Below are 26,519 nucleotides of genomic sequence, written 5' to 3' on the forward strand. Positions count from 1 at the left end.
GGGCCATGCATAACAGATCTTCTCGCCTTCAGGCTGAACTGACAACTACTGGAGGCCGGACCCGGAAGCTGCCGCCACGGACGCCTTCCTGCAGCAGTGGGGACTGGCAAGAAGTATGCCTTCCGGCCCTGTGTGATGATTGCCAAGACTTTGGCGTACGCAAGGCGTAAGAGTGAGGCTGGTCCTGGTAATGCCAGCTTGAAAGAGTCCGGTCTGGTTCCCCGATCTTCTGGACCTCTCCTGCGACAGTCCGGTTCTGCTGTCCAACTGGTCAGAGATACTACTGGATCTTCCAGGGCTCTCGCACCCGTTAGTCCTTCGGGGAACTCTCAGACTGATAGCTTGGGTGATTTCAGGAGTACTTGGAGAAAGCCAGGCCTTTCAGGAGACGCTGACCAGTTTAACAGAGAATCCTGGGCGCCAAAGACAGCTAGATCTTACAGGGCAGCTTGGACCAAGTGGTGCAGTTGGGGTCTGGAGAGGAGCATACACCCCGCTTCTGCAGATGTCATCCATATCGTCAATTTTCTAGCAGCCCTGGTGGCCCAAGGTAAAGCATATAGAACAGTGAGCACCTACAGGTTGGCTATCTCGACAGGCACAAGCAGGTCCTGGGAGCTCCTATAAGTGAACACGCTCCGATATCTAGGCTGCTCAGAGGAGTGAAAGCCATTCAGCTGCCCAACCCGAAAAACTCACGTCTGTGGGACGTGAACGTGGTCCTCAGTTTTTTGCAAAGATGGCTGGACAGTGCAGATCTATCCAGGAAAGAGCTCTGAGCTAAACTAGCAATGCTATTTTGCCTAGTGGCATGTAAGAGTGTGTCTGACATAGGAGCGCTGGAGATTGACAGCAAGTCCTTTTCGCCGGAAGGGGTCACCTTTCATGTGAGGAGAAGGACCAAGACAGCCATCTGCTCGGTATCCTTTCCCGCCTTTCCAGAGCAACCAAGGCTGTGTCCGGTCAGATGCCTTAAAGAGTGTGAAGCAAGGACTGCACCCCTTAGGCCCTCAGGGGAGAGCAGACTGTTTATTACGCTCTGCAAGCCTTTGAAGGCGGTGTCTGTGGCCACCCTGGCCCTTTGGGTCAAGCGGGTCATGCTCCAAACCGGCATCGACCTAGAGCATTTTGGGGCACACTTTGCGCGGGGCGCCGTGACCTCCAAGGCATTTTCTAGCGGTGCCAGGCTACAAGACCTCATGAAAGCCGTGGATTGGTCGAATGAATCCACGTTCAAGGCACTTTATTTTAAACCTATCAATCAGGTATGCTCGTTGGTGGTAAGTAAGCTTTAAACAAGCATGAATACGAGTCTCCAAGTCTTGACATAGAATTCATATTTTCCATACTAACGTTTAGGAAAGTCATAATTTTATTAAAGACACAGAGGCAAAGTATTATCCCACCTGCGCAATCGCTAAGAGTATAGAGAGGGCAAGCGTGAGCTAAGCCAAGCGATAGACCAACACAGAAGCGCAAACAACAAGGCTGGCAAAGAAGGCTCGCAAAGGCGACTCTTTGCGATTGCCCACCCTGCGTCTTAATGAGTGTCTGTACCAGGTATGTCCTCTTCAGGTGCATAGGGTAAGCTTGCTGGCTCCTGAAGATCCGAACACCAATCGGGCAGGTGCGTAGAGCAGAGGCAAGAGGTTGTGCCACGTTGGGCACCAGCAGTTCAGCTAGTTTCTGTTGCGACACGTTGGGCATTCAGTTACTACAGAGATTCTGCAACCAAAAGAGGAGGAATATGGGGGGAAATGCCAGAGCCTGTTGGTTCTAATGGGACGCCTGCAGCAGGCCCCCACCATTTTCCTGACACTTTAGCTCACTTCGGGCTTTGCCCCTGTCCCCTGCACTTCGGAGAGATATCTTTTACGTTCGACTGAATCTCTCCATAACTTGTAGACATACACGCTACTCTTTCATTACTTTGTTTCATTATCTCTCATACAGTATTTACAGTTCACAATGGACAATTGAAGCTTTCTCTTCAATGCGGCTTTCATCTCTCGCGTGTCCTTCTACTAGCAACTTTTCATCTCTCGCGATACGCGTCTTTCACCAACCGGGTTCTCCTCTGAGTTTGAACTCACCAGTTGTGATCAGCATAGCCTACCGTTGTTAGGCAGAATCCTGTGCAGTTCCCTTAGGGACCACTGCAAGAAGATTAAGACTACAGGTGTTGGTAGTAAACCCAATTGGTAGCAGTCTGCACCACCCAGATTTACCTTGTAGCTGTGGCTGAGCACTTCCCTCAAGAAGAGTTAAGCAGTATGTAGAGTATAGACAATAGGGCCAAAAACACAGTAGAGTAAACAAACACTGACCAGAGCTTTGTATAAAAAGTATATAATTATTTATTTAAAACACACTTTAGGCAATATACTAGCACTCTTAATCAAAAGCAAGTTAAAACACAGTCAGGTAAAGTATAAACACCTCCCTTGATAACTACTAGACAAGTCAGGGTTAAAGCACCACTATTTGTTAAGACAGAGGTGAGCGTGTAACCTAGATGGCACTCCAATAGTTAAGTTAAAAGGGAGAGAAAAGGCAGAGCATAAAAATCATACCGGTCCCAACACTTTTAGAAGTGCAAGGCCCACTTTAAATGGAGCAAGGCAAAATGTGCCCAAGTTCACACAGTTTAGTTGCACTAAAAGTCTTTGCAAAAAATGTTCAAAAGGAGGTTGGGGTGGTTCAAGAAGAATAGTTAAAAGGTCTGGAGCCAACCCAGTTAGAAAGCCAAGGATTTAAGGGTCACCTTTAGCAATCTACAGAAAGGGAGGCCAGGCAGGACACTGTACCTTAAATGGGAAGGAAGCTACAGCGGGGGCAGTTGTTCCTGGCACTGGTTGAAGTTCATGGTTCCGACCAGGGGAAGAGAGGATCTCGTCGAGGGGGAACTTTGGAGTCGATGCACTGCACAGGGAAGAAACCAGCCGCGGAGTTCTCTGGTTAAAAGGTGCGGCCCTTTTATTCGCGGTAAAAGTGGTGAAACTTGACTATCCGGCCGCCGGGGTGCTTGGCACGGGCGATTCGATCAAGAGACGTCTTTGGAAGCGAAAAGAGGCGAACTGGTTGGTCCCACCAGCTCAAAGGAAGAAGACTCTCCAGCAGAAGATCTTCTCTTGTCGTTGGGAAAGTGGTGAGTTTGTTGCAGCAGGGCTTCACCGGTGTTGTCGTCGTTGCAGATGGCTCAGCTTCTTCCCTCTTCGGATTCTTAGGTCCTGTGGCGACTTCTGAAGTTCCAGTCCCAAAGGCCCTGCTTTTATGCAGAAAACCCCCATTCAAACAGCCTAGCTGCCACTCACACATGCTAAGTGGTGAGCCGGGCGGCTCACCACTGGGCCAATCAGAGTAGAGTGCGACTTGGGCTGCCGAGGCAACGCAGTCCAGGGTGCCTATTCCCCCCTCCACCCTTCCTGTGGAACCCAGAGAGAGTGGCACCATTTGGAGGGCTTCTGTGGAGAAGCCTGCCAAAATAGTGGAACAAAGGGCTCGACCTTGGTCAGAGTTACAGAGACGGACACAAACGTCCAGGGGCAATCTAATTAACCCCTTCAGTACTTTCACACTATGATGGTTTGTACTGGTTCTGTTCACAATTTTGGACTAGTAAAGCCAATGGTGACTTTACATGCCCTGGGAGACAGTAGTCAGTCCCAGGGTATGGAGTCTATGTTTGGGGGTCACTATGACACCCCTGTGTTACTGCACTGAGGGTGCTGTGTAACACACATACAAAACCAATGATACCCTATGGAAAAAAAATACCCCATAGCCCATAAGCACACAAAAAGTCAAAGGAGTACCTCAAATCATGTCTAAGAGTGGGAGAAAAAGAGTCTCACTCTTAGCAGGAGAAAAAAACAAACCCCAAAAATCCAGCAAAGCTGCTGGGGGACTCACTAGGTTTGGGAAATTAGCCTTATAAGAGAATTCTCCCTAACAACCGTGTCGAGGTCAGGGACTCCTGGCTCCCCCCTCCGACACTCCTGGGCAGCCTCTGTGGCCCAGGGTAACAAACACCTCCAAGGATTTGGTCTTTAGAGAGCAGCTTCCTATGCCATCCCCTTCTGGCTCCCTGGCCACGCTCTCTTGGGCCCTCTCAACCACGGCCTCCATGTCTCGCTGCTCTGCTCTCTGCCATCCTCCCTCAGGGTGCTAAGGCCTTCTCCACAGCCTCTTAGCTCAGTCTCTAACTCAGGTCCCTTCTCTGGCTCATTCTCCGTCTCATGTGGTTACTCCTTTTATTCACCTGAGGAGCATTAACAGGCTTCAGGTGGCTACAATGTTCATTCAGTGCCTGACTTTGTTAATGGACCGTCATGAGAATAGTAGAGTCCCTCTGAATGTAGCTGTTCTGTCGGTGTAACATTGTGACGGTTTAAACAAGGAGAGTTCAGGGAAAACCAGGGGTCTGGCTGACAGTAGGCTGAGGGGATGTCGGGTAGTGGGGTTGGGTGATACCATGTCTCTCTCTCTCTCAGGTAATCCCTCCCCAATCCCAGGGTACCCTCCGTCCAGGTGATCCTCCCTCGCTTGTCTGCTCCCAGGGTCGGGATGCAAAAGCGATGGCCCTCACCTGGCCACCTGTTTGGAAGATCCCCCGGAAGTGGGAAGTGAAAAACCCTCAGGTCTTTCACAATTCCTACACTTTGATCCTACTGTGCTACAAGTAATCTGGGATGGGGAGGGCTTTTTTAGCATCTGTGACATGACCGTAATAAGCTTCTAAAGCTGGTACCGCTGCTAAGTTCAGTGTCTGGGGTCTTTGCCTCATCTCCGATGTTCAAAGGAAGCGTGTGTGTGAAAGGGGACTGTGTTAGAAAGTGTTACAGGTGAGTGATTTCTCCAGCACACTCGTGCATCCTCTCTACCTTCGCTAGTGACCTGCCTACACGTTACCTTTTGGGGGCTATAGTGGTGTAAAGACAGCTGAAACTTACACGAGGCTGCACGTTGCGTGTCCTGTTCCCTCCTAGCCTGTGTGGACTCTGGATGTCCTGTCACCCAGACTGTTGGGGAATTGCTTTCCTTAGAGCTGGCTTGAGTGGCTGCTGGGTTCCCTGGCTGGCTTGAGTGGCTGTTGGGGTGCCTGGCTGGCTTGGGTGGCTGTTGGGGTCCCTGGTTGGCTTGAGTGGCTGTTGGGGTCCCTGGCTCTGCGCTTGTACTGTTGGGTGAGTTCTCTTCCTGTGCTCCATGTGTGACACCATCTTGCCTGCCAGGGCATTGCCACAAGAATGTTGCTATTCTGTAGATCTCGCGCCAAAGGAGTCATCCTCTTCCTGTTGTCATTTCAGATGAAAAGCAAACTCGCCACCGTGGTTGTCTGGTGGCGGCGGTGGTGTTGGTGGTGGGGATAGCAGCAGCAGCAGAGGTCATTTGGGTGAATAAGAAGCATCGACAGCACCAATCCCTTGAGCTGCAGCCCTGCAGGGGATCAAGTGAGGAGGAGGCTGGACAATCACCAGAGCCGCTACACAAGCACCTGCAGCAAAACGGTGACACTGCTGTGGTCCAAGACTATCCACCCACATGTTTATCCACAGGAGAGAAATCTGATCACCAAGAAACTGCTCCGATATTATTGGAGAGAAATGATCCAGAAGGGAGAAATGGGTGGATTGTTTCTAATGGGGCCTCAGGGAATCCGAGATTTTCTTCTGTGGGTTTAATATGAAGGCTGTTGAGACCCAATGGACACGCAGCGCGTGCTGCTTCTTACACCCCATTTGCCACGCTGTGTGGGGAGGGACCAGTAGTTTGTGTTTTTCTGTGATGGGGACTGGTCCGTGTAAATGCAGCCAAGATGTGTCTTCTAGGGCACAACTGGTCTTCTAATGATTGTGCTCCTTTCATCCTCACAGCGACTGCTCTTGTTGAAAGCAGATTCCTCTGGTAGAATCTACAGCAAGTCAAAATGCTGCAGTATTTGGCCTGAAGCTTAATGGGTGCACCTGCCTCCTTCTGCTTCAATGAATAATGCAGCCAGAGAAAACGGCATATAAATTGCCAAATGTGACCTTTAAACCCACATAGGCCCCGTAGTCTTACGTCGCAATGATGATAGGTTATTTATAATGTGCTTAATATCCAGAGTTTCTACGCGCGAACCCGGGGATCGAACCTGTGTTGCTCCGTCGTCTTGCTTCCAAGGCGAGCACGTTGCCCCTGAGCTATCCTCCCGAGATGAATAGACTTGTTAATAAAAGAGGAGCTTTTCGTCTAGAAGTGAAGCTAGCTGGGTCCCCCCCCAATACAAAAAGCACTGTTACACCTGCCCAGAAAGGAGGTGGTTGTGTTGAGTTTTCTTGACCATGTTCTGTGTGGGCTGTTACACCAGTATTGGAGGTTTACAGAGCCCAATCCACCCAGAGCTGAATTAAAGGCCTTGTGGTAACGTTTTATCAAATGAAAATGCTTAGTTAGTGCACATGCTCCTCACGTCTGGCACATGGGATTGGGTGTTTATGGTATGAATGGGTCTCCTGCTGCAGTGCTTACTCCACCCTGCTAGAACTTGGACTGTACCAAGATGTGCCATTTCTTGTTCCTTTTTTAAATGTTCTAATTGCACGTGCTAATTTTAACTTAACTGAAGTCCGTAGTAAAAGTTTAGTTTATATGAGTATTTTTAAAATGTTATATTGTTGGAATGTTGTTTGTATATTTGATTAATTACAGAATAAAATGTAAAGGTTTTGTATTAACTACATGCACTAAATACATTTTTAAAATATATTTCTGATGCTTGTTAATCTGCTTAGAATCACATGCTGTGCATATAGTCTGATATCCAGTGGTAACCGCAGAGTATTGGATCGAAAGGGGGCGTCGACATGGGTGTGCCTGTCACACTATCCCTGATGTGTTGTGTAACCAAAATCCCTCACGTGTCGAGGGCCCTCAGATTGTTTTTTTCCACCCAGTTATCTGGTCGCCCTAATGCGGAGCTCTTCATAAGAGATTGCGTTATTGTTGTATTTATCGACGTTTGGTCTTTTATTCCCGTTAAGTTACTTCGACGGTTGAATCCTGTGCACCGCCGAAGACTGCTGTGGAATTTCGACGCCTTTTGATCCGGCCAGCGCTGCCGACCACGTGGCCGGTCCTTCTGGCTGGCCTGTACAGTAGGGAGAGTGGGGTTGGGGTGGTCATATTCTTTTCAAGTATGCCTTTCCTCTTTCTTTCTCTTTGTTCCCTGGGTTTTGTCATCGCTATATCTATCTTTCGCTATGGACAAGACTCAATTTAGATTTTGTCCTTCGTGTAAGGCAAGATATCCGTGGAAATACAAGCACCGTAGGTGCAATAATTGTCTGCCCCTCAGCCACGACGAGGCGGCCTGTACGGCCTGTAAACTCCTGCATCCAAAAAATATTAAGGAGCGCCGTCTGAAGTGGTGGGCGGCCAATGGTATGTCGCAGGCCGAAAGTACTTCTCCCGCCGCCAGAGCCGCTGATGGGCTAGCGATGACCAATGCTGCGTTTCGGCGGCCATTGACCTAACGGCAGAGTTTTCGATCTGCAGCGTCCGTCCCCGACCCCGATAGGCACGACGCGAGCCATGCTATGGGGAAGAAACCCGGCGACAGGGACGCACAAAGTTCCCACACTAAAAACACAACCCAAGGTTCGGCTTCAGCGGCACAGTCGAAGCGCTCCAAAGCGCTGACGGACCCGTTGGATACTTCGACGGGATCCGCTGATCTTTATGATCGGCAGCCATCCCTGCAACCGCAGCAGCGGCATGCGACTGGGCAATCCAAGGTAAAGAGCGCTAGCACAAAAACACACGCGGCCGTAGAGACGCTGCAGGAGAAAGCGCTGACCACGCTTATGGCCCGAGTGGCGCCGAAATCCACTGTGCAGCTACCGGCCCACCCGACGCTCCTCCCTACTACCGAGCATCGGCGATAGTATCGCAAGGATCGCTTCGGCGATGAGAAATAAGGAACTGGCAGAGGACATGTCGAAACAGAAGGAACGGCCTAGAGACACGCCGAGAGACACGTCACAAAGGCCAGAACCTCGCAAGGACTATTCTGAGAGCCCTGTACCTCTATCCAATGCTGTAGGAGCCAAATATCGACGCTCTACAGAACCATTGAGTCGAAATGACCCCTTTCCTTCCCTGGACTCCTCTGGTTCATCTTCATGGAGAAGTTTGAGGGGTGTATGGACAGACTAGAGAAATGTCTCTTTTTCTGAGAGATTTGCTCCCAAAAGGCCTTGTGAGGTCCTTCCTTTTACTACTATGGCCAAGCTTCAGAGGACCTTTGACAATCCTCAGGATGAATATACTTATGACCTTACAAATGACGAAGTCCCTGTGGACACCTATGATGATGCTCCCTTCGGGGACAATATTGATGACCCTGCGGATCCAATGGAGAATTGGAAAGACAGCCATAAGGTTGATTGTCAACCTTGGGCGTCCCCTCCTCCTACCCGAGACCCTGACGCCCTGGGTATGGATTCACCCCTCCCCCTCCACTTAAGTCCCTCAGGCCTCACCTGTGGATGATCAAATGGTGTTTAACGCCATCTTGAAGAAGACGGCTGAGCATTTTCAGATCGCCACACAGGAGGCTTTACCGGATTCAGACTTTGTAGAAAATATACTGAAGGAAAAGCCTCCTGCCAGCCAGGCCATTCCTTTGCTGAAATCTATCAAGAGGAGACGGGTGCCTTCATTGTTGACACCAGCTCAGACCAGAGCAGTTAATCTCACGGTATAGAAGTTGTTTCGCCCTTCTTCTACCGACCCCGCTTACATCAAGGGCTATGCCACTCCGGATTCACTAGTAGTTACTACCACTAGTAAAAGAGAAGGTGTACCCCTGTCTACAGGGGAAGCACCGCCTGATAAAGAATCCAAGAGGTGTGTGCTCTGGGGAAGAGGGTCACGGCGGCTGCTGCTGCATTCTCCACCCGAATAGCCAATAACGCCACTCTATTGCCTAGCTATGCAGGCGTCCAGTAGAACCTGCTGCAAGAAGGTCTTCAGGAGGTACCTGAACCAATGGGCTAAGTTGCTCGCATTTGGCCCAGAAGGCAAACAAGTGAATAATAATGTTCTTAAGAACACTTTAGACGCCACTGAGACGGTGGGTAGAACCCTGGCCCAGGGTACCTCACTGAATTGACATGCCTGGTTACGGAAATCTGGTTTTGAACCTGAAACGCATGCAGCCCTATTAAACAAACCTGTTGAAGAAACCAACTTGTTCGGCAAGGCTGTGGACGAAGCACTCGAGACAACCAAGAAAGAACATGAGACTCAACAGATTACCCAGAAGCCTTCACAACAGGGAGGGGGCGGCTCTCATCGGTCCTTTCGTGGGCAATCTTGCTCACCTCAGAACCAGTAAGGTTCGGGAAACAACTATTCTGGTCAAGGATCTAACACTATTACCAACTATCCACCTAGAGGACAGCAGCGTGGAAATGGTAGAGGCCGGAGCTCCACTCCCAGAGGCTCTCCGGCCACAGGTCAGAAATGACCCTCAGATCCGAGTCCCCTCCCATTCCAACCCAGTTGGGGGGGCGTTTATTTTCCTTCATGCATGGGAGGGGATAACGACAGACCAGTGGATACTCAAAACTGGTGCCCACCGGTACTGCATAGAATGTTGACGACCACCTCAATTCAGACCGCCAAAATCAAGACGCCGACACCGGAACACCTACACGTCCTGCTGCAAGAGGTTGAGATCCTGCAGGAAAAAGGTGCCATAGAAGTCGTCCCTTTTCTACAGGTAAACAAGAGTATTTATTCAGTGTACTTCCTTGAACCCAAAAAGGATCTCACCATGCACCCTGTGCTAGACTTGTGCCCAGCAAACAAATTTGTCAAACCTCAAACATTTTGTATGGTTACGTTGCAGGAAGTAATCCCTCTGCTGTAACAGGGGGATTACATGGCAACATTGGACATGAAAGATGCATACTTTCATATTTTAATGTTGCCGGCGCACAGAAAATACCTGAGGTTCATGATAGAAGACGAGCACTATCAGTTCAAAGTACTCCCCTTCGGCATCGCCTCGGTGCCAGGGGTGTTTACGAAGGTAGTGGCAGCAGCGCACCTGCGCAGATAATCCGTCCCGGTTTACCCTTACCTCAACGACTGGCTCATAACAGGGGAGTCCTACGGAACATGCCTGTTGTACACGCAAAAGACGATAGACCTCTTGTTCAACCTGGGATTCTCCATCAACGAGAAGAAATCCAACTTAGACCCCAGTCAAGTCAAACAGTTTCTAGGGGCTCTAATTCAGACAGAAGATGGCCTCGTCTTCCCCTCCAACGAGAGGGTTCCAGAACATGCTGTTTCAGATCCCTCAGTATGTAGCCGGTCAAGAGGTGACTGTGCGCAATGCCATGCGGCTGTTAGGGAGGATGGCATCCTGCATTTACTTGGTTCCTCACGTGCTTCTGCGCATGCGTCCCATGCAAGAGTGGCTCAACAGCCAGTGGTGTTAGGCCAGCGGACAATGGGAAGATCTGGTAGTTGTCCCGCCAGCCCTCGTTCTCTCTCAGTGGTGGTCGAGGGAAAACCTCTTGAAGGGGAAAACCTTCACCACCCCCGCAGTAGAAGCCACTCATGACAGACGCATCTCTCAAGGGGTGGGGGGGGGGCTCTCACCTGCTTCAGCAGACGGCGCACGGCGTGTGGTCCCCAGAAGTAGCATCCAACCAAATAGATCTGTTGGAGCTATTAGCTGTATTCAAAGTACTGAAAGCCTTTCAGACACAGTTGCAGGGGAAGACATACCTGATCCTGACAGACAGCACCACGGCCATGTACTACCTGAATGAGCAAGGGGGCATACACTCTCCAGGACTAGAACATTTGGAAATGGGCTCTTAAACACAGGATGTTCCTTTTGTCCCAACACGTTCCAGGGAAACTCAATCTTCTGGTGGACGTGCTCAGCCGAGACTTCCCACTGCCCGTAGAGTACGAATGGCGACTACTCGAAGACATCGTCGCCAAAATTTTTGCGCTATGGGGCCTCCCAGAGATTGACTTGTTCGCAACTCTGGAGAACGCTCAATGCCAAGATTACGCCTCCATGTACCCCCAGAACTGATCCAAGGGGAACAGTCTCTGGATAACGTGGTCAGGGAAATTTGTTTACGTTTTTCCCCCCGGCTCCCCTACTCAACAAGATCGTACACAAGATGCACCAGGAACCAGTCACCATGATTGTGGTGGCCCCCATGTGCGCCCGCCAACCCTTGTTCATCTCATCTGATGGAGATGTCCCCATCTTCTCCAGTCAAACTACCTTGCCCGTAATACATGTTATCTCAAGACAGGGGAGAAACACTTCACCCATGCCTGCAAACCCTGAATTTAGCGGCCTGGCTCCTGAGGTCATAGAACTTACAACTCCCTCAGAGATGCATGGACATACTTAGGGAGGCGAGGAAACCTAACACCCAATATTGCTACTCCAGTAAATGGAAACGCTTTATTATCTGGTGCAACTCCAAGGGCATCAATCCCATTGACTGTTCTCCTACACACATTGTGTTATTTATTTATTTGTTTATAAGGCGCCGAAAGCCCGCAAGCATCGTGAAGACAGTGACTCACACAAAACACAAAGACTAGCTGGTACAAAGGCACAAGAGGCTTGGCATGCCAAGAACCAGAAAGGAAACAGGTACTACTCTGGAATGCTTAGTTCATTTGAATATTGCTTTTGGAGCCTTAGGAGGTTAGATTCATTTCTCTGGTTTAGTGGCAGTTTGTTCCAGTGGTAGGCAGACCGATTTGGGAAGGCTCTACCCAACTGTTTGCTTTCCTGTGGAGGTTAGTTGTAATAAGCCCTTGAGCCTCAGATCTTAGAGTGCGGGTTGGAATGTGGGCCACAATTTTGGACTTAAGGTAGGCCGGAGCGTTTCCATATAAGCACATGTGTGTGAGTGTCATTGATTTGAACATCACACGATCTTCGACCCTTAGGCAGTGTAGTTCCCTCCTTGCTTCACTGATATGATCAGATTTTGCCTTATGCTTGATTATTGGCACAGCATGATTCTGAATATGCAGGTATTTTGTCAAGCATTGTTTACTGGTGCCCAGTAACAGGGCTTTGCCATAGTCAAGTCGAGAGAGTATAGTCGCTCTGGCTATGGTAGCGCAGTTTGATTCATTAAGTACAGGTCTGAAAGCTTTTAGCAATCTTAGCTAGTAAGAGCAGTTTTTAGTAACATAAGAGGCTTGAGCATCTGAGCTCAAGGAAGCTCCCAGAGTCATGGCCAAGGTTTTGACACTAGTCACTACCTGGATATGAGACTCTTTTATCGTGAAAGACTCATAACTGGATGGTAATTTTGCCCTGGCTTGCTTGGACCCTAAGACCATCAGCTCGTTTTTTTTCCCGTTCAAACACATCCAGTTATGATCCATCCACTGTTCAATGATGTTATAAAGTTCATTTACCATTTTGTTGTCTTTCGTGTAGTCCCCACTCAATTCCACTACCAGCTGAGTGTCATCAGCGTAGTTAGTGAAAAAGGTGTTGATGTTATCTAGTGCCTCACACAGGAGGCGTAGATATAGATTGAAGAGAAGTGGCGAAAGACTAGCTCCATGGAGAACACCACAGAAGATGTTTGACTATATAGAGAATTTATCATCCCAATATACTCTAGAGATTCTGTCTGCTAAAAATGATGCTAGCCAACCTATGGCTTCCTTAGAGAAGTTTGCAATTTTCTCCAGTGCTTCTTGTAATAGCTTGTGGTCTAGTAAGTCAAATGCAGCACTTAGGTCTAGCAGGATTAGCAGACCATTATTGCCCCTGTCAGTGATACTCAGCATTTTCGTCTGCAGGTCCAGCATCACCTTTTCCGTTTTGTGAGCAGCACGGAAACCCGATTGTTGGTAATGTAGTATTTCATTGGTCTCTACATATGCTTGCAGTTGTGCAGTTGCAATTTTGTCCATTACTTTTAGTATGAAGTTACAATTGGTTATGGGTCTTAAATTCCCTGGCTCTCGTTGATCTAGATTAGGTTTTTTGACCAATGGGGCGATAGTCACCTTTTTGATATTCTTGGGTACCATTTGGTCTCGGAATGAAGTATTAACCATTCTCGTAACAGTGGTGCGAAAATGTCGGCATTTTCAAGTATGATTTTCGGGTGGAGTATGTTTTCTGCGCATGACGACGGCTTCATCGATGCCAGAGTTTTGAGCATGTCCGCAGTCGTAATCTCTTGAAATTGGAATCTATCCAGATGATCTATTGGCTTATTGATGTGTGGTTGTTCATATTTTGTTGAGTTGGGCATTAGCTATTAATTCTCTTGCTTTAATGATATTATTGCTAATGGCAGCTTGGGTGTTTTCACATTCAGCTTGGGACGGGACAAAGGCCGGAGTCAGCGAGTCAGGTTTCTCAGTATATTTGAGAATCTCAAACAGTTTGGCCGGGGCATTTGAGGCTTTCTGAATTTGAGTGTTGAAATAGTCTTTTTTGCCTCCACAAGCTTCCTTTTATAGGACCTCTCGAGTTCCTTCCAGCTATCCTTGTTACTAGTTGTTGGTTTCTTCAACCATCTAGCTTAAAGCTGTCTTTTTTTCCTTTTTTTGAGAAGCTAGGTCTAAGGTGTACCATTTCTGATGGTTAATATTAGGTCTAACTAGTTTAGGGCAGAGGTGGGGGCTATCTGATCAATAAGAGATGAGGTGTGTTGTTCATATTTGAATATGATTTTCTCACAAGTGTCATCGTCATTAAGGTCTGCTAGAATGTTGTTTATACAGGGAACTAAGTGTTGCCTTTCTATTCTCTTGAAATTCCGACATGACGTTTTCTTGGGTTCATTGGGACTTTTCTTGACTGGAGTGGGCATGGTCAGTGTAAAGGATATTTTATAATGATCGGACCAGATACAGGGAGTGGTCACATAGTTGTTAGTTGCTAGATTGTTTGTAATGATCCAGTCTAGCTGGTGTCCATTATCGATTGTGGGTTTGGAGTTCCTAACTTGGAAGTCAAGATCATTTAGAGCCTTCTCTAGGCTTATCGCCTTTTTGTCTTTGGGTTCGCCACGCCAACGGTTGAAGTCACCTAGAACCAGCGTAGAAAAATTAGGGCTTTTGAGTAGGTTGAGTAGTTCGGTGAGTTCCTCATTAGACTCGGACGTAAGAGATGGGGGTCTATAAATAAGAACAATGTTCAAGCAGTTTGTGTCAGTAGGGCAGTGTTTCAGATGTAGTGTTTCGCAGACGTGGCAAGTCGAGGTATATGGAAACATTAGGAGTGAGTCCCGAATTATCATTGCTACCCCACCCCCTTTACCTGTATCTCTGTTAGTGTGGTGTATGGTGTAACCTGTTGGGACCGTAATGTTGCAGGTTGGACCAATTTGGTCATGTAACCATGTTTCGGTGAGACACATGATGTCAAGGTTTTCCTCCTGTATAAAATCATGTATGCTTTGAGCATGTTGATTTAAGGAGTGTGTATTTAACAAACATACCTTTTAGATTCATATTTGGCATTGTTTCGATTGGGGTTATATTAGTCTTGTTAGTTTATATGCCTGTTTCTGGGGAGGTTCGCATTTCAGTAGCGAGCAGTGTAAGGCATTCTGAGGTTGTATCCTTGCCCGTTCCATAACCTGCATTGCGTGTAGTTGGATTGCTTCCAGGCGCTGCATGTCATATAGTTCTAACCATAGGTTGCCCATTGCTTCAATGCCCCTTCTCACTGTGTAATTGTGGGTAGAGCTGAAGAAATAATACCAGGCATCTAGGCCGACGCAGAGGACCGGCGCAAGAAGCTGAAGCGCCGGACGTTTCGAGAGAAAGGGAGCCGGTGCTTTTGGGACTTGTAGTCCTACCAGGTCTTACAGTAGCCTAAGTAGGCTGTGATAGATCCTTTGCTGCACTAAGTGTGACACATATAGAGACAATGCACCCTAACACTTGTAACAAGCAGTATTCACCAGACAGTAAGAACAATTCTCCATACAAGTATTTCGAGGAGACACGTGCTGCTTTATATTATCACAGCACGTGTCTCTGAGCAGTTTCCAATGCAGAGAGAGTAAACAATTGTCAACTATGGGTTAGTGTTATTCGCAGTGGTAGCCTTGGTAACAGAGCGCAGTTCAACAAAGCAGTCACCCAATGAGCCCCGAGCTAAGAAGAACCACCCACCTCAGTCAACCCTTGGTTTAGAGTACACTGAGGTGAGCCTTTTATGAGAAAGGCCGGCGGCACCGGCGCAAGACCGGCTTGTCACTCGAAGCGCTGGCGCTGAAGCACCTGACATTTCGAGATAAAACTATGCTAAAGGAAGGTTCTGGTTACAGTGCCCTACTAAAAACCTATCAAATTCACTGACAAAAAACGTTGTTACAGGGACGTTATTGTTCTGTTGCCCTAAGAAAAACTTATCCAATTCAATGACATTTGTGATGTCATCTTTCATGTCATGGGTCTTCGTCTTAGCAGTGTACAGAGGTGGTGCGAGTTATGGTTGCTTAGCTTACCATAACTGGCAAATTTCTGGGGGGTTTCGGTTTTACTTGTAACCATAATAAGGATAGTTTGTTATTAGTGCAAAGTAAGTATAATGTTCCTTTCATGTACTTGCTGCACTGAATTGGATAGGTTTTTCTTAGGGCAACTGAACCAGAACGTCCCTGTAACAATGTTTTTGGTCAGTGAATTTGATAGGTTTTTAGTAGTGCACTGTAACCAGAACCTTCCTTTAGCATAGTTTTTTCAGTAAAGGGGATAGGTTTTTAGTAGCGCAACCTATCCATAACATCCCTTTTACAATGTTTTTTGTTAGTGAATTTCATAGGTTTTTAGTAGGGCACTGTAACCAGAACGTTGCTTTAGCATAGTGTTTTCTGTAGAGGTGATCGGTTTTTGGTAGCACAACTGAACCATAACATCCCGTTAACGTCTTTTCACAGAATCCTTGGCTGCCCTCATGACGAACTTGTTGAAAACCCAAATTCCTGTGTATGTATCCATTTGTGCTATCCCTTCCCTTTCCTAATAGTGTCTGTATATCTTAGAAATTAAAGGAGTACATGTTAAGTGTTGGTGAGTGTGTGAGTGGTTTTTGCTTTTGTGTTAACATTGCATGGTGAGTCTGTGGCGCACATTACTGTGCGAGATGGCTGCAGGTAAGCAATATGGAGGTTTTCTAAGGAGACTGCACTTGGTCAGCGTATGTGCAATCACAATGCAGGTATCCGTAGGAATCCAGTACTGGCCACATGGCTGCATCTTCTAATGCACTTTTAATTAGTTGTGGGAGCGCACGTCTGTCCGTTCTACAGCTATGCGCATGCGTAGGGCATCCTCTGCGTGCTAGTAACACCGCCCCTGTCGCCAGCCCTACGGATTCGTACGGTAAGCTACCGCATTTCAAGCAGTCCTGGCGATTACGTGGGTTGCTGTGCAAACCTACCAATTTATGGCTGCAGCATGCCTGGCTGTATGAGGCCCACTGGAAACAAGGAACAGCAACCTCCAGTGTACGCTGGGCGTGTTAAATGTCGCATTAATTTGATTGATGTGCTGCTTGCCTTTCTATGACCCGTGAAACGGACACACCGTCTCTGTAGTGAGCACCGTGACGGAAAGTGTCAAGGGTTCGCCTGCTGGTCGTAGAGTTGAAGAAAACATTTAACTGCAGGTGTGACAGTCTGTAGTGAATCTGCAAAATGACAAAGCTGGTGCGGCTTGGTCACTCACATACAAGTGCATGTAAAGAAAAGTAAGCAAACAGCAGATACTTCGGATCGCAAAGAATATCAGTGGTGGTTTTCAAAGTACTGTAGCCGCATGGGGAGTGCTGAATTATTATCTTCCTGCTCCACGTAATGAATCTGCGTTTCTCTTTGTTGTAAGCATTCTTGTATTTCAAAATGTATTCATTTCCGTGAATGCTGGTCCTACGACTAATGCCGTGCCATGAAGTGTCCGTACTGCTTGTGATGAGAACTGAAATCGAAACTCAAGGCACCAGTGGGCAGTGTACTGCCCTTCCAACAATGCAGTAGGTTAATTTCATGTACAGCATTCTCCACATCTGCTCCTGCCAACAGGGGCACAACATACTTGCAGACCATATGCTGCGCTGCAGACCCTTACCTGGCCAAGGGCATTGTATTTCTGCATGTACTGCAATGCGCTACTCTACAGAGGGAAGCTACTGGAAGTGCTTGGGAAGGTTCGGTCCGGCAGCATGACAATAACTGCTGCCTATTTAAGTGAGGGACAACCAACATTGCCCTCTCTCTGCACGTGCCCTATGTTATCCCTGTAGATGGTGCCACTTCTGTACCGGCCGTTGCCTTCCTTTCCTTCTGTGTCTGTTGACAAGACCAACATAAATAGAAACCAACTGGAAAAGGTAAAAAGTTCAATGAAAAAAGCTCCTTTCAGAGTTGAAAAATGGAATTGCCAATGAACGGCTGCAGGGCGCCGTGCACCATATACGCTCCACAGAATCTGTGCTAAATAAAGGGAGGCTGGCTCTGTGGAAAACACTGTAGTGGAATTGGGTAGAAGAACAAGTTACTCTCTTCCTTGTAACGTTCTTTCGATGGGATGGTCTGACGTCGTATTCCATATCTATGACAATAATCACCACAGCAGTGCTGCTTCGAAAACTTTTGTCTGCGTCCTGCGTCGATGACGTCGATGCGCTGTCCCCGAGGACCTCTTCCGACAGCCCCCGATGTGATAAGTAGGACTCACGACGCCTGTAGCCTCAGTTGTAGTTTTTTCCCCCAGAATGTGTGACACCGGTCATTTGCCAGCCAGACACACAAGGCCTTGCGGTAACGTAAGCTGCAATCGCAAAGAAATTCTGCAGCGGGGAAGGTTGGTAGGAAGCGATATGGAATACGTCGTCGGACCATCCCATCGAAAGAACGTTACAAGGTAAGAGAGTAACTTGTTCTTCAAGGGGATTGGGTCCTCCGACGTATTACATATCTATGACAGACTCCCAAAGCAGTACCAAAGCAAGGAGGTGGGAAAAGAATTTAGAAAACCAAATTTAGAATACCCAATTAAATTGCAGAGTATGTACTGAAGCCCAGGTGGCTGCATCACAGATGTTACGAATAGGAACACCCCTCTCTAGGGCAGTAGATGCAGCCATACCCCTGGTAGAATGGGCCCGCAAGCCAGCCGGAGGGTCCTTACCCGCCAAGCGGTAACACTCGGAGATAGCTAAAATAATCTGAGACAGTCTGTTTCGTCACAGCTTGTGCCAAACGCTTTCCAGCGTAACCAATGAAGAGTTGATCGTCCACTCTGACCCGGGACATGCGTGAAACATAAAAGCTCAAAGCTCTCCTAGGATCAAGCCTATGGAGCCTCTCCTCTTCCTTACCAGGATGTGGAGGAGGATAGAACGCCGGAAGAACAACCTTCTGGCCTAAATGAAACTCCGAAACCACCTTCGGAAGAAAAGAAGGACGAACTCGAAGGACAACCCTGTCCTTATGAAACACAGTGAAGGGTGGCTTAACTGAAAGTGCCTGTAGCTCACTCACTCTGTGAGCGGAAGTAACCGCAACTAAAAATACAGTTTTAAGAGTTAACAGTCTCAAAGGGCAGGAATGCAAAGGCTCAAACGGAGCACCCATAAGAAACTTAAGAACAAGGTTCAAATCCCAACCGGGCACCAGAAAAGGTGACGGAGGAGTAGGAACTCTCTTCAGACGAGTGCTTAAATATGGACAGCGCCGGCAGGTAACCTTTAATGGTACCCACTTGTAAGCCCCTGTGGGCCAAAGAAAGCAAAAAAGACAGAACCATGGGAATGTCGCATGAAAAAGGATCCACATTCTGGACTCTGCACCAGTCGCAGAACTTACGGCAACGGTACAGAGACTTTGTTGCTGGCCGCCTGGCCGAGAGCAACACCTCCATCACGTCTTCAGGGTGGTCCCAATCCTTATACCTCAACTTTTCAGAAGCCAAGCGTGAAGGTTGAGGGATCTGACCTCTGGATGGAGAACCTGACCCCCCTCCCGTGAGAGCAGATCGTCTCGATAGGGAAGACGACGTGGAGGGCAGATGGACAAGTCGAGAAGGTCCGGGTACCACGTCCTCCGGGCCCACGCTGGAGCAATGAGGATCATCCGGGAACCGAACCTCCGTAACCTCTGCAGTACTTGCGGGATGACGGGGACTGGAGGAAATGTGTACAACAGTGGGAATGACCACTCCACCACGAACGCGTCTCCTAAGGCTCCTTTTGGAGGAAATTCCCGCGAGCAGAACCTCTCGCACTTCCGGTTGAAACTGGAGGTGAAGAGATCCACCTGAGGGGTCCCCCAAAGGGCGAAGATCTCCAGGAGAATCTCCTGAGCCAGCTCCCACTCATGAGAGATCGTGCTCTGCCTGCTCAGAGCGTCCGCCGTCTCGTTTTCGTCTCCGGCCAGATGAACAGCCGAGATCGAAACTTCCTGCTGGATGGCCCAGAACTCGAGCTGCATCGCCTCCCTGCACAGAGGAAGTGACCCTCCCCCCCCCCCTTTTTGTTGAGGTAGTGCATGGCCACCATGTTGTCCGTCAGAACCAGGACACTTTCCTCGCACAGTTGGCAGAAAAGCCTTCAGGGCTAGCCTGATGGCTCTCAGCTCCAACAGATTGATATGGAGTCTGGACTCCGACGGAGACCAACGACCGCTGACTGTCAACTCGTTGGCATGAGCTCCCCATCCCGTGAGGGATGTGTCCGTCACGATCGTCATCTCCGACCAGGGTAGCCAAAAAGGAGCCCCCTTCATCAAATTGCCTTCCAAGGCCCACCACAGAAGGTCCTGGCCGACCGAGGGCGGCACCTGAACAGGGTCCGACAACCTGCCAGAGGACTGAGACCACTGGAGCTTGAGGGCCCACTGCAAAGATCTCATTCGCAGACGAGCCTCTGGCACCAGAGGAATGCAGGATGCCATGAGGCCGAGCAACCTCACTCGAACGCCGGGAGCGTCTGGGCAAGCTGAAAATTGTGCACCATCTACTGAATCTGAAGAGCCCTCAGCTGGGGAGGAAAACACTGCCCCAGAGATGTGTCGAGCACTGCTCCGATGTACTGGAGCCGCTGTGTTGGTGTCAAATGGGACTTCTTTAAATTGAGGGCGAAGTCCAGCCTGTGAAGGGAGTGGCAGGTGATGGACAGATGATCCAGGACTTGCTCGGGAGAGCGCGCCCTGATCAACCAATCGTCCAGGTAGGGGTAGACGTGAATCCCCCTTTCCTGAGATGCGCTGCCACCACCACCATGAGCTTGGTGAAAACCCTCAGGGCGGAGGTCAATCCGAACGTCAGGACCCGAAACTGAAAGTGCGAGTCGCCAACCGCGAACCTCAGGTACTTCTTGTGCTTGGGATGGATCGGCACATGGAAGTAAGCATCCTTGAGGTCGAGAGACACCAACCAGTCCTGGAGTTGGAGGGCCTGGAGGACTTGAGAGAGAGTAACCATCTTGAACTTGTCCTTCCTGAGGAGCTTGTTCAAACCGCGCAAGTCCGTGATGGGTCTCAATCCCCCGTCTTTCTTGGAAATCAAAAAATAAGGGGAATACCATCCCTTGATCCTCTCCGCTACAGGTACCAGTTCTATGGAGCCTTTCTCCAGCAGGGCTTGAATTTCCTGCGCAAGGAGCGGATCCGGACCCTTCAAAGAGAGGTTCCCTGGTGGATTGTCGTGAGGCCTCTGCCGAAAGGGAAGACTGTAGCCGTGGGTTATGATCTCCAGAACCCACACATCTGAAGTAATGGCGCGTCACTCTACAAGATGCTGCGCCAGCCTTCCCCCAACCAGCGAACCATGGGACATGGCCTCATGACTGAGTGGTAGCGGCTGCGGCGTTGCCTGAGGGCAAAGAGGCAACTGCCCGAGCGGCCCTGGCACCTCGAGTGCTTTGCTTTCCACCTCTGGCACTCCTACGGTGGCCGCTTTGACTGACGGCTCCTCTCGCTCTACCAACGGATGAGTAATAACGAAAGGAACCTCCCCTCCATTGCTGTCCCCTAGGACGAAAGGGCGGAGGTTGGCGAACTGCAGCGCTCAACGACTTCACTGCAGCTTTGGAGGTATGAATACTTTTTCTGCAGTATGTTTACAGCTCCGTTATAAGTGCCTGTGCGCACGGTATCTGCCACTGAGCGTCCATTATGTTCTTAAAAAGCTTACTGTTTTTTTTTCTCCCATCCACTACCATCAAGTGGCACTTCAATTGTATATGCTTGCAACATTTCCATTTACCCATATCACCCATTGTAATATAGAAACAGGAACTCTCTTCTTTCCTTTCGACAATACTATGAATTCTTTTCCCCACTAACCCATCTCCTACATAAATTGTAAAATGATGGCACCAAAACCAGCACTGAATGTATGCTACCAACCTAAAGCAAGGTCCGAAAAGCTCACTGTCTCTACAGCTGTGGTTCTCTCTAGGCTGGACTATTGCAACAGCCTCATTCTAAATCTGTCTGCTTCTACTCTGCACCCTCTGCATCTCATCCAGAAGAGGACTGCACGCCTTGTCCTTGGCCTCAAGCCCAGGGATCGTATCTCTCCGGGACTGAAATGTCTGCACTGGCTCCCAGTAATTGCGAGGAATAAGGTCAAAACCCTCTGCATTATGCACAAGGCCTTCTGAGCCCTGGGGCTGCAATACCTTCAACTCTCACTTCCTAAATATCTCCGTGCTCAAGTTCTTCCCTCATCTGCCTCCAACTCCCTCAGGGTCACTCGCTTCTGCAAGCAACCAGTTTGTGGTAGATCTCTTTCTTCGGCTGGGGTCTCCCTCTGCAACAGCCTCCCTGAAACTTGAGGAGAACCATCGCCAGTTCCGGATGCACCTCAAAACCTTTCTATTTGTCTCTGCTTTTTCTCCTCATCTCCCCTGCTGACTTCCTGGCTGAAACTGATTCTGAACTGGTTACCTGGCCACCCTCTGATCTCAGCCCCAGGCCACCTCCCCCACCAGTCGCTCCCCTGCACTGGCTTTCTGGCAAACCCTGCACTTGGTGACTGTTTTCTGTATCCCTAACAGTTCCACCACCAACCTGATGTCTGCACTTAACCTTGCACTTGTTACCATCGGGCTGTATTTTTACTTATTGTAATGTTTTCTTCTTCCCATGTACTGCACTTTCTCCTCCCCTTCCCCATGCACTTGGGCGATCTGAGTATCACCTGGCCTAGTAGGTTCATTGTCTCTGTTATCCCTCTCTTCCCCTCCCTTGCCTCATTGCGCCTTCAAAAACGTGTGTATATGCGCACTATAAATGGCATATCATACAATATCACATCATATCATACACACATTGTATTCATAACGGGATGCCTGCTACTTACCTTGTACACTTCACAGAATTTTTTTCCACAGCACCCTACTTACTAAAAACGTATGAAAAATTATCGCACAAAAGCAACACTAAGAGTATGTTAGCAACTTCAAACAAGTACATACAGTGCATGCATTCAAACAGGATGCCTGCCCCTTACCTTGCACACTTCCACCATAGCCTTCTGCATTTCTCTGTACAAAGAGAACTTCTACCACAGTTTTTCCATACACACCACAACCAAAAACCTTATTGAGCAATCCCTTAGCCTCCACAGTCCCATTTCCAGGGCTACCATCCTGAAAAGGGCTGGATGTGGCAAGTGTAATCCAGAAACTACCACGGAATCCGCAGAGTTATCGTGCTAGGAAGGGGGCGGGGGAGAAGTGTGAAACAGGTTAGGTGATTGGGTTGTTAGTGGTCTCACGGAAAAGATGTATTTTTTTCGTGCTTACAAAGAACCTTTTTTGTTTTTGCTCTATCTGAGTTTTTTTGTTTGCCTCCTTTCATCCTTTCATTGCTACAGGATTGTCTTCAACACTTGTTGCACAGTGTAAAACAAAACAGCATTGCCAATGTTGGTCAAATAAATGCCATTTGCATGGAACCAGTGAAAATGTTGCTCATTAATGATGGCATAGTCGGTGGAGAACATCCCATCAGGGGACATTAATTGACACATGCATCTGTTAATGAAACACCTTCCGACCTCTGGCTGGGTACAAATTACACCGGCATGGTCCCATGCGCCTCTTGGTGGTATGCTTGAGAAAACCATCTTGGCAGTGGGAAAAATCTGCATCACTTCCATCAATGTACCCCAAATGTAGAGCTCCATAATGCAGCATGACAACATAAACAGTACCGACAGAGGCCACACATCTGCAAAGGTCAACCATACCGCCGAAACTGCCCTCATAGACAGTGCCCCAGAAAGCCTCCACTCCTTCCGACGCAAAATTAGCAGCCATGCCTCTTTGCGCGGCATACATGTACAGATTTTGCACAAAAGGTATCATCCACTATTAGCACTCTGTGTCTCTCCATCTCTGCCTCTCTCCATCTCTGCCTGCCACCCTCGCTACACAGACTAATGGGGAAAAATAGTACCAGCCCTTCCTGTGAGGCACACCCTCGACACCTGATTGGTTAGTTCCCACAGTTCAATTTCCATGGCCACCATGCTTAAAAGGGCAGGATGTGGCACGTGCGCTTTCCCAGCTACAGCGAGGGCCGCGACCCAGTAAAGCAGGACCAGTCCTCCTTCCCTTTCCACTCCAGTGAGGCATCAAAGGCGCTAGACCCTCACCACACACAACACACCATAGTACACCCTATGTTTAAATGCTCCTGTCGCATGCAATGCACTCCCCATCTGCAATTGAGCCTGCCAGCTTTCACCCTGGCCACATATTTGCATGCATGGCTGCATAACATTGCGTTGGGTGTGCTGAACAGTATGTAGGTGGCTGTGTACATTGTCCATATTTTACATGTGTGATGCTGAGCACTTCCTTTCATGACGCAATATCTTAAAGCACTTCCTAAAGCAAGGGTCTTATAAGGGCCTAACCATAGCAAATGCAAATGCTCACATGTGGCTCCCTCTTGTGCAACGGGTGCAATGATCTACACCATACGCTAATGTACGCATAGCAGCTCACTTCTGCTGTTCTACCAAGTCTACAATGTCCTGCACAACCATTGTGTAAAAGTCACCAACTTCAAATACATGCAGAGTTACAACTGCATGCCTGCATTATGTTGTGGAGGCTGTGGTGAAGGCCTAGGCTCTTGGGTGCATGGCCTACATCCAAGGGGATTGGCCATGCACCCAACAGTCTAGGCCTTGCCCACACCCACCACAACATAACAGAGCAATGCAGGCAAACATGTAGCCAGATTCCGGAATTCACAAAGGCAACATAGTCACCGTCACTTCTACCCAACCGCCGCCCCATAATACAGCAATGCATGCAAACATGTTCCAGTTACCATAATCCACAAACATACCACACTGTTTGGCACTCCTACCCACTGATGTTCACATAGCATTGTATTACTTGTGTATAGGCGTGTTTATAAATGCCATATATCATTACTGCCAACAAAACCACAAAATCTTCCCAACATTGGTCCTGCTGCCAGCACTCTAGTAACTGCATACAAGCAATACTGCAAAGTGCCGTACAACACTTACTAATCTGCGCATTGCAGACTACCCAAGCACATATCAACTCCACTTCAACCGTACCCTCTGCTATACGTACAGTATTCCAACACTGCACCCAGTGGACATGCTGCAGGACTGCTCACTGCAGCATCTCCAGCCATGCACCGACAACTGTAAGATGTTCTAACAATCACCACACCCATGGAGCCAACAATGTATGCAATGCAGCCAAACCACACACACTAACCAACAATGTCAAGCCTACCTGAAACCAGTGGACATACTTGTCGGGGCAAGGGCTTCAGCCATGCATCCAATGCAACATAGGAAGGGTATTATAAAGGGCAATCCCTAGCAAATGGAAATGGTCCCCACCTTCGAAGACATGCAGAGTTACAACTGCATGGCTGCATTATGTTGTGAAGGCCTAGGCTCTTGGGTGCATGGCCTACAGCCTTTGGCCATGTACCCAACAGACTAGGCCTTGCCCACACCCACCACAACATAACAGCTATGCAGGCGAACATGTAGCCATGTACCAGAATTCACAAAGGCAACATAGGCGCTTCTACCCAACCGCCACACCATAATACAGGGATGCGAGCAGACATGTCCCAGTTACCATAATCCACAAACATACCACAGTGTTTAGCACCTCTACCCACTTCCATTCACAAAGCATTCTATTACTGGCACCCAAACAACAAAATCTTGACAACATTGGTCCTGCTCCCAACACTCTAGTAAGTGCATAGAACCAATACTGCATAGTGCACTACAACACTTACTATTCTGCGCAATGCAGACTACCCAGGCACATATAACATCCAGTTCAACAGTACCCTCGTCTATACGGACAGTATTCCAACATTGCACCCAGTGGATACGCTGCAGGACTGCTCACTGCAGCATCTCCTGCCATGCACTGACAACTGTAAGATGTTCTAACAAACACCACACCCATGGAACCAACAATGTATGCAATGCAGCCAAACCACACACACAAAGCAACAATGTCAAATCTACGTGCAACCACTGGACATACCTTTTCAGCCAGTGGACATACTTTTCCATGCAAGGGCTCCAGCCATCCATCGAAGGGGCAACAGACTTACCACACACAACACACCATAGTACACGCTATGTTTACATTTTCATGTCACATGTCATGTGGAATGCACTCCCCTTCTGCAATTTAGACTGCCACCACTCATCACAGAAAGAGATCGCTGCTGGAGCTGTCATGCCATAACAAAGGCTGCCTGCAACCACCACACAAGGCTGTTGCCTGTTGAGGTAACTGCGAATTGGCGTAGTATGCACAGATACCGCTGGCACACCACCATCTTCTTCTAATGAGATATATCAGATTAACCACTTCTCACTCCCCCATCCTTTCCATCCCTTCTTCCCACCACCAGATGCCGTAAAGTATGTTTTCCAGACCCATTCGCTGCCACATTGTCCTCGGATACAACATACCGGCATTATTGAAAACTTATGACGCACATCATGTCACCGCACACTGCAGTGCAATCAAACTTTTGACCACACAGCAAACCGGGAAATGGGATGCCGGAGCAAAGCCAGATATGACACATTTTAGTGGGCACCCTGTTACGTACAAGAGCCCCAGCCATGCACACAATGCCTTAGGGGCTTGGCACACACACCACAACACTATCCTCCAATACACCAGGGCGGCGTTTCCCAAAAACTTTGACGCACAACACGCTTCCCTCCAGCCAACCACCGGCCGCGCCCAATGTTTGCTGACATCACGGCATACTGCAAGCCAATGAGACTTATGTCCGCGGAGCAAACAGGGAAATGGCTCCGCGGAGCAGACCCAGATATCACACATTTTTGAGACGTACATTTCAGTTCTTTGCAACAAAAGCACTTGTCGGATTTCCACCAAACACCCAAAAGCACGCTTTCGGAACCAAGACCAGCCCCCCCCCCAC

General features: G+C 48.6%; 1 protein-coding gene across 3 annotated transcripts in view; it reads left to right on the forward strand.

Annotated features, from left to right (window-relative positions):
* The window catches only part of LOC138522102 (major histocompatibility complex class I-related gene protein-like), a 271,137-nt gene extending 264,421 nt beyond the window's left edge, over nt 1-6,716 (forward strand). For all 3 annotated transcript variants that reach the window (XM_069635359.1, XM_069635360.1, XM_069635361.1), the window contains one exon: nt 5,307-6,716. In XM_069635359.1, the coding sequence (XP_069491460.1) occupies nt 5,307-5,686 (380 nt within the window). In that variant the 3' untranslated portion in view covers nt 5,687-6,716. The remainder of the gene's footprint in view (nt 1-5,306) is intronic.
* Nucleotides 6,717-26,519: the final 19,803 nt, after the last annotated feature.

This window comes from Ambystoma mexicanum, chromosome 13 (genome assembly GCF_040938575.1).
Source record: "Ambystoma mexicanum isolate Mex_15411 chromosome 13, UKY_AmexF1_1, whole genome shotgun sequence".
In the NCBI taxonomy this organism is placed as follows: Eukaryota; Metazoa; Chordata; class Amphibia; order Caudata; family Ambystomatidae; genus Ambystoma; species Ambystoma mexicanum.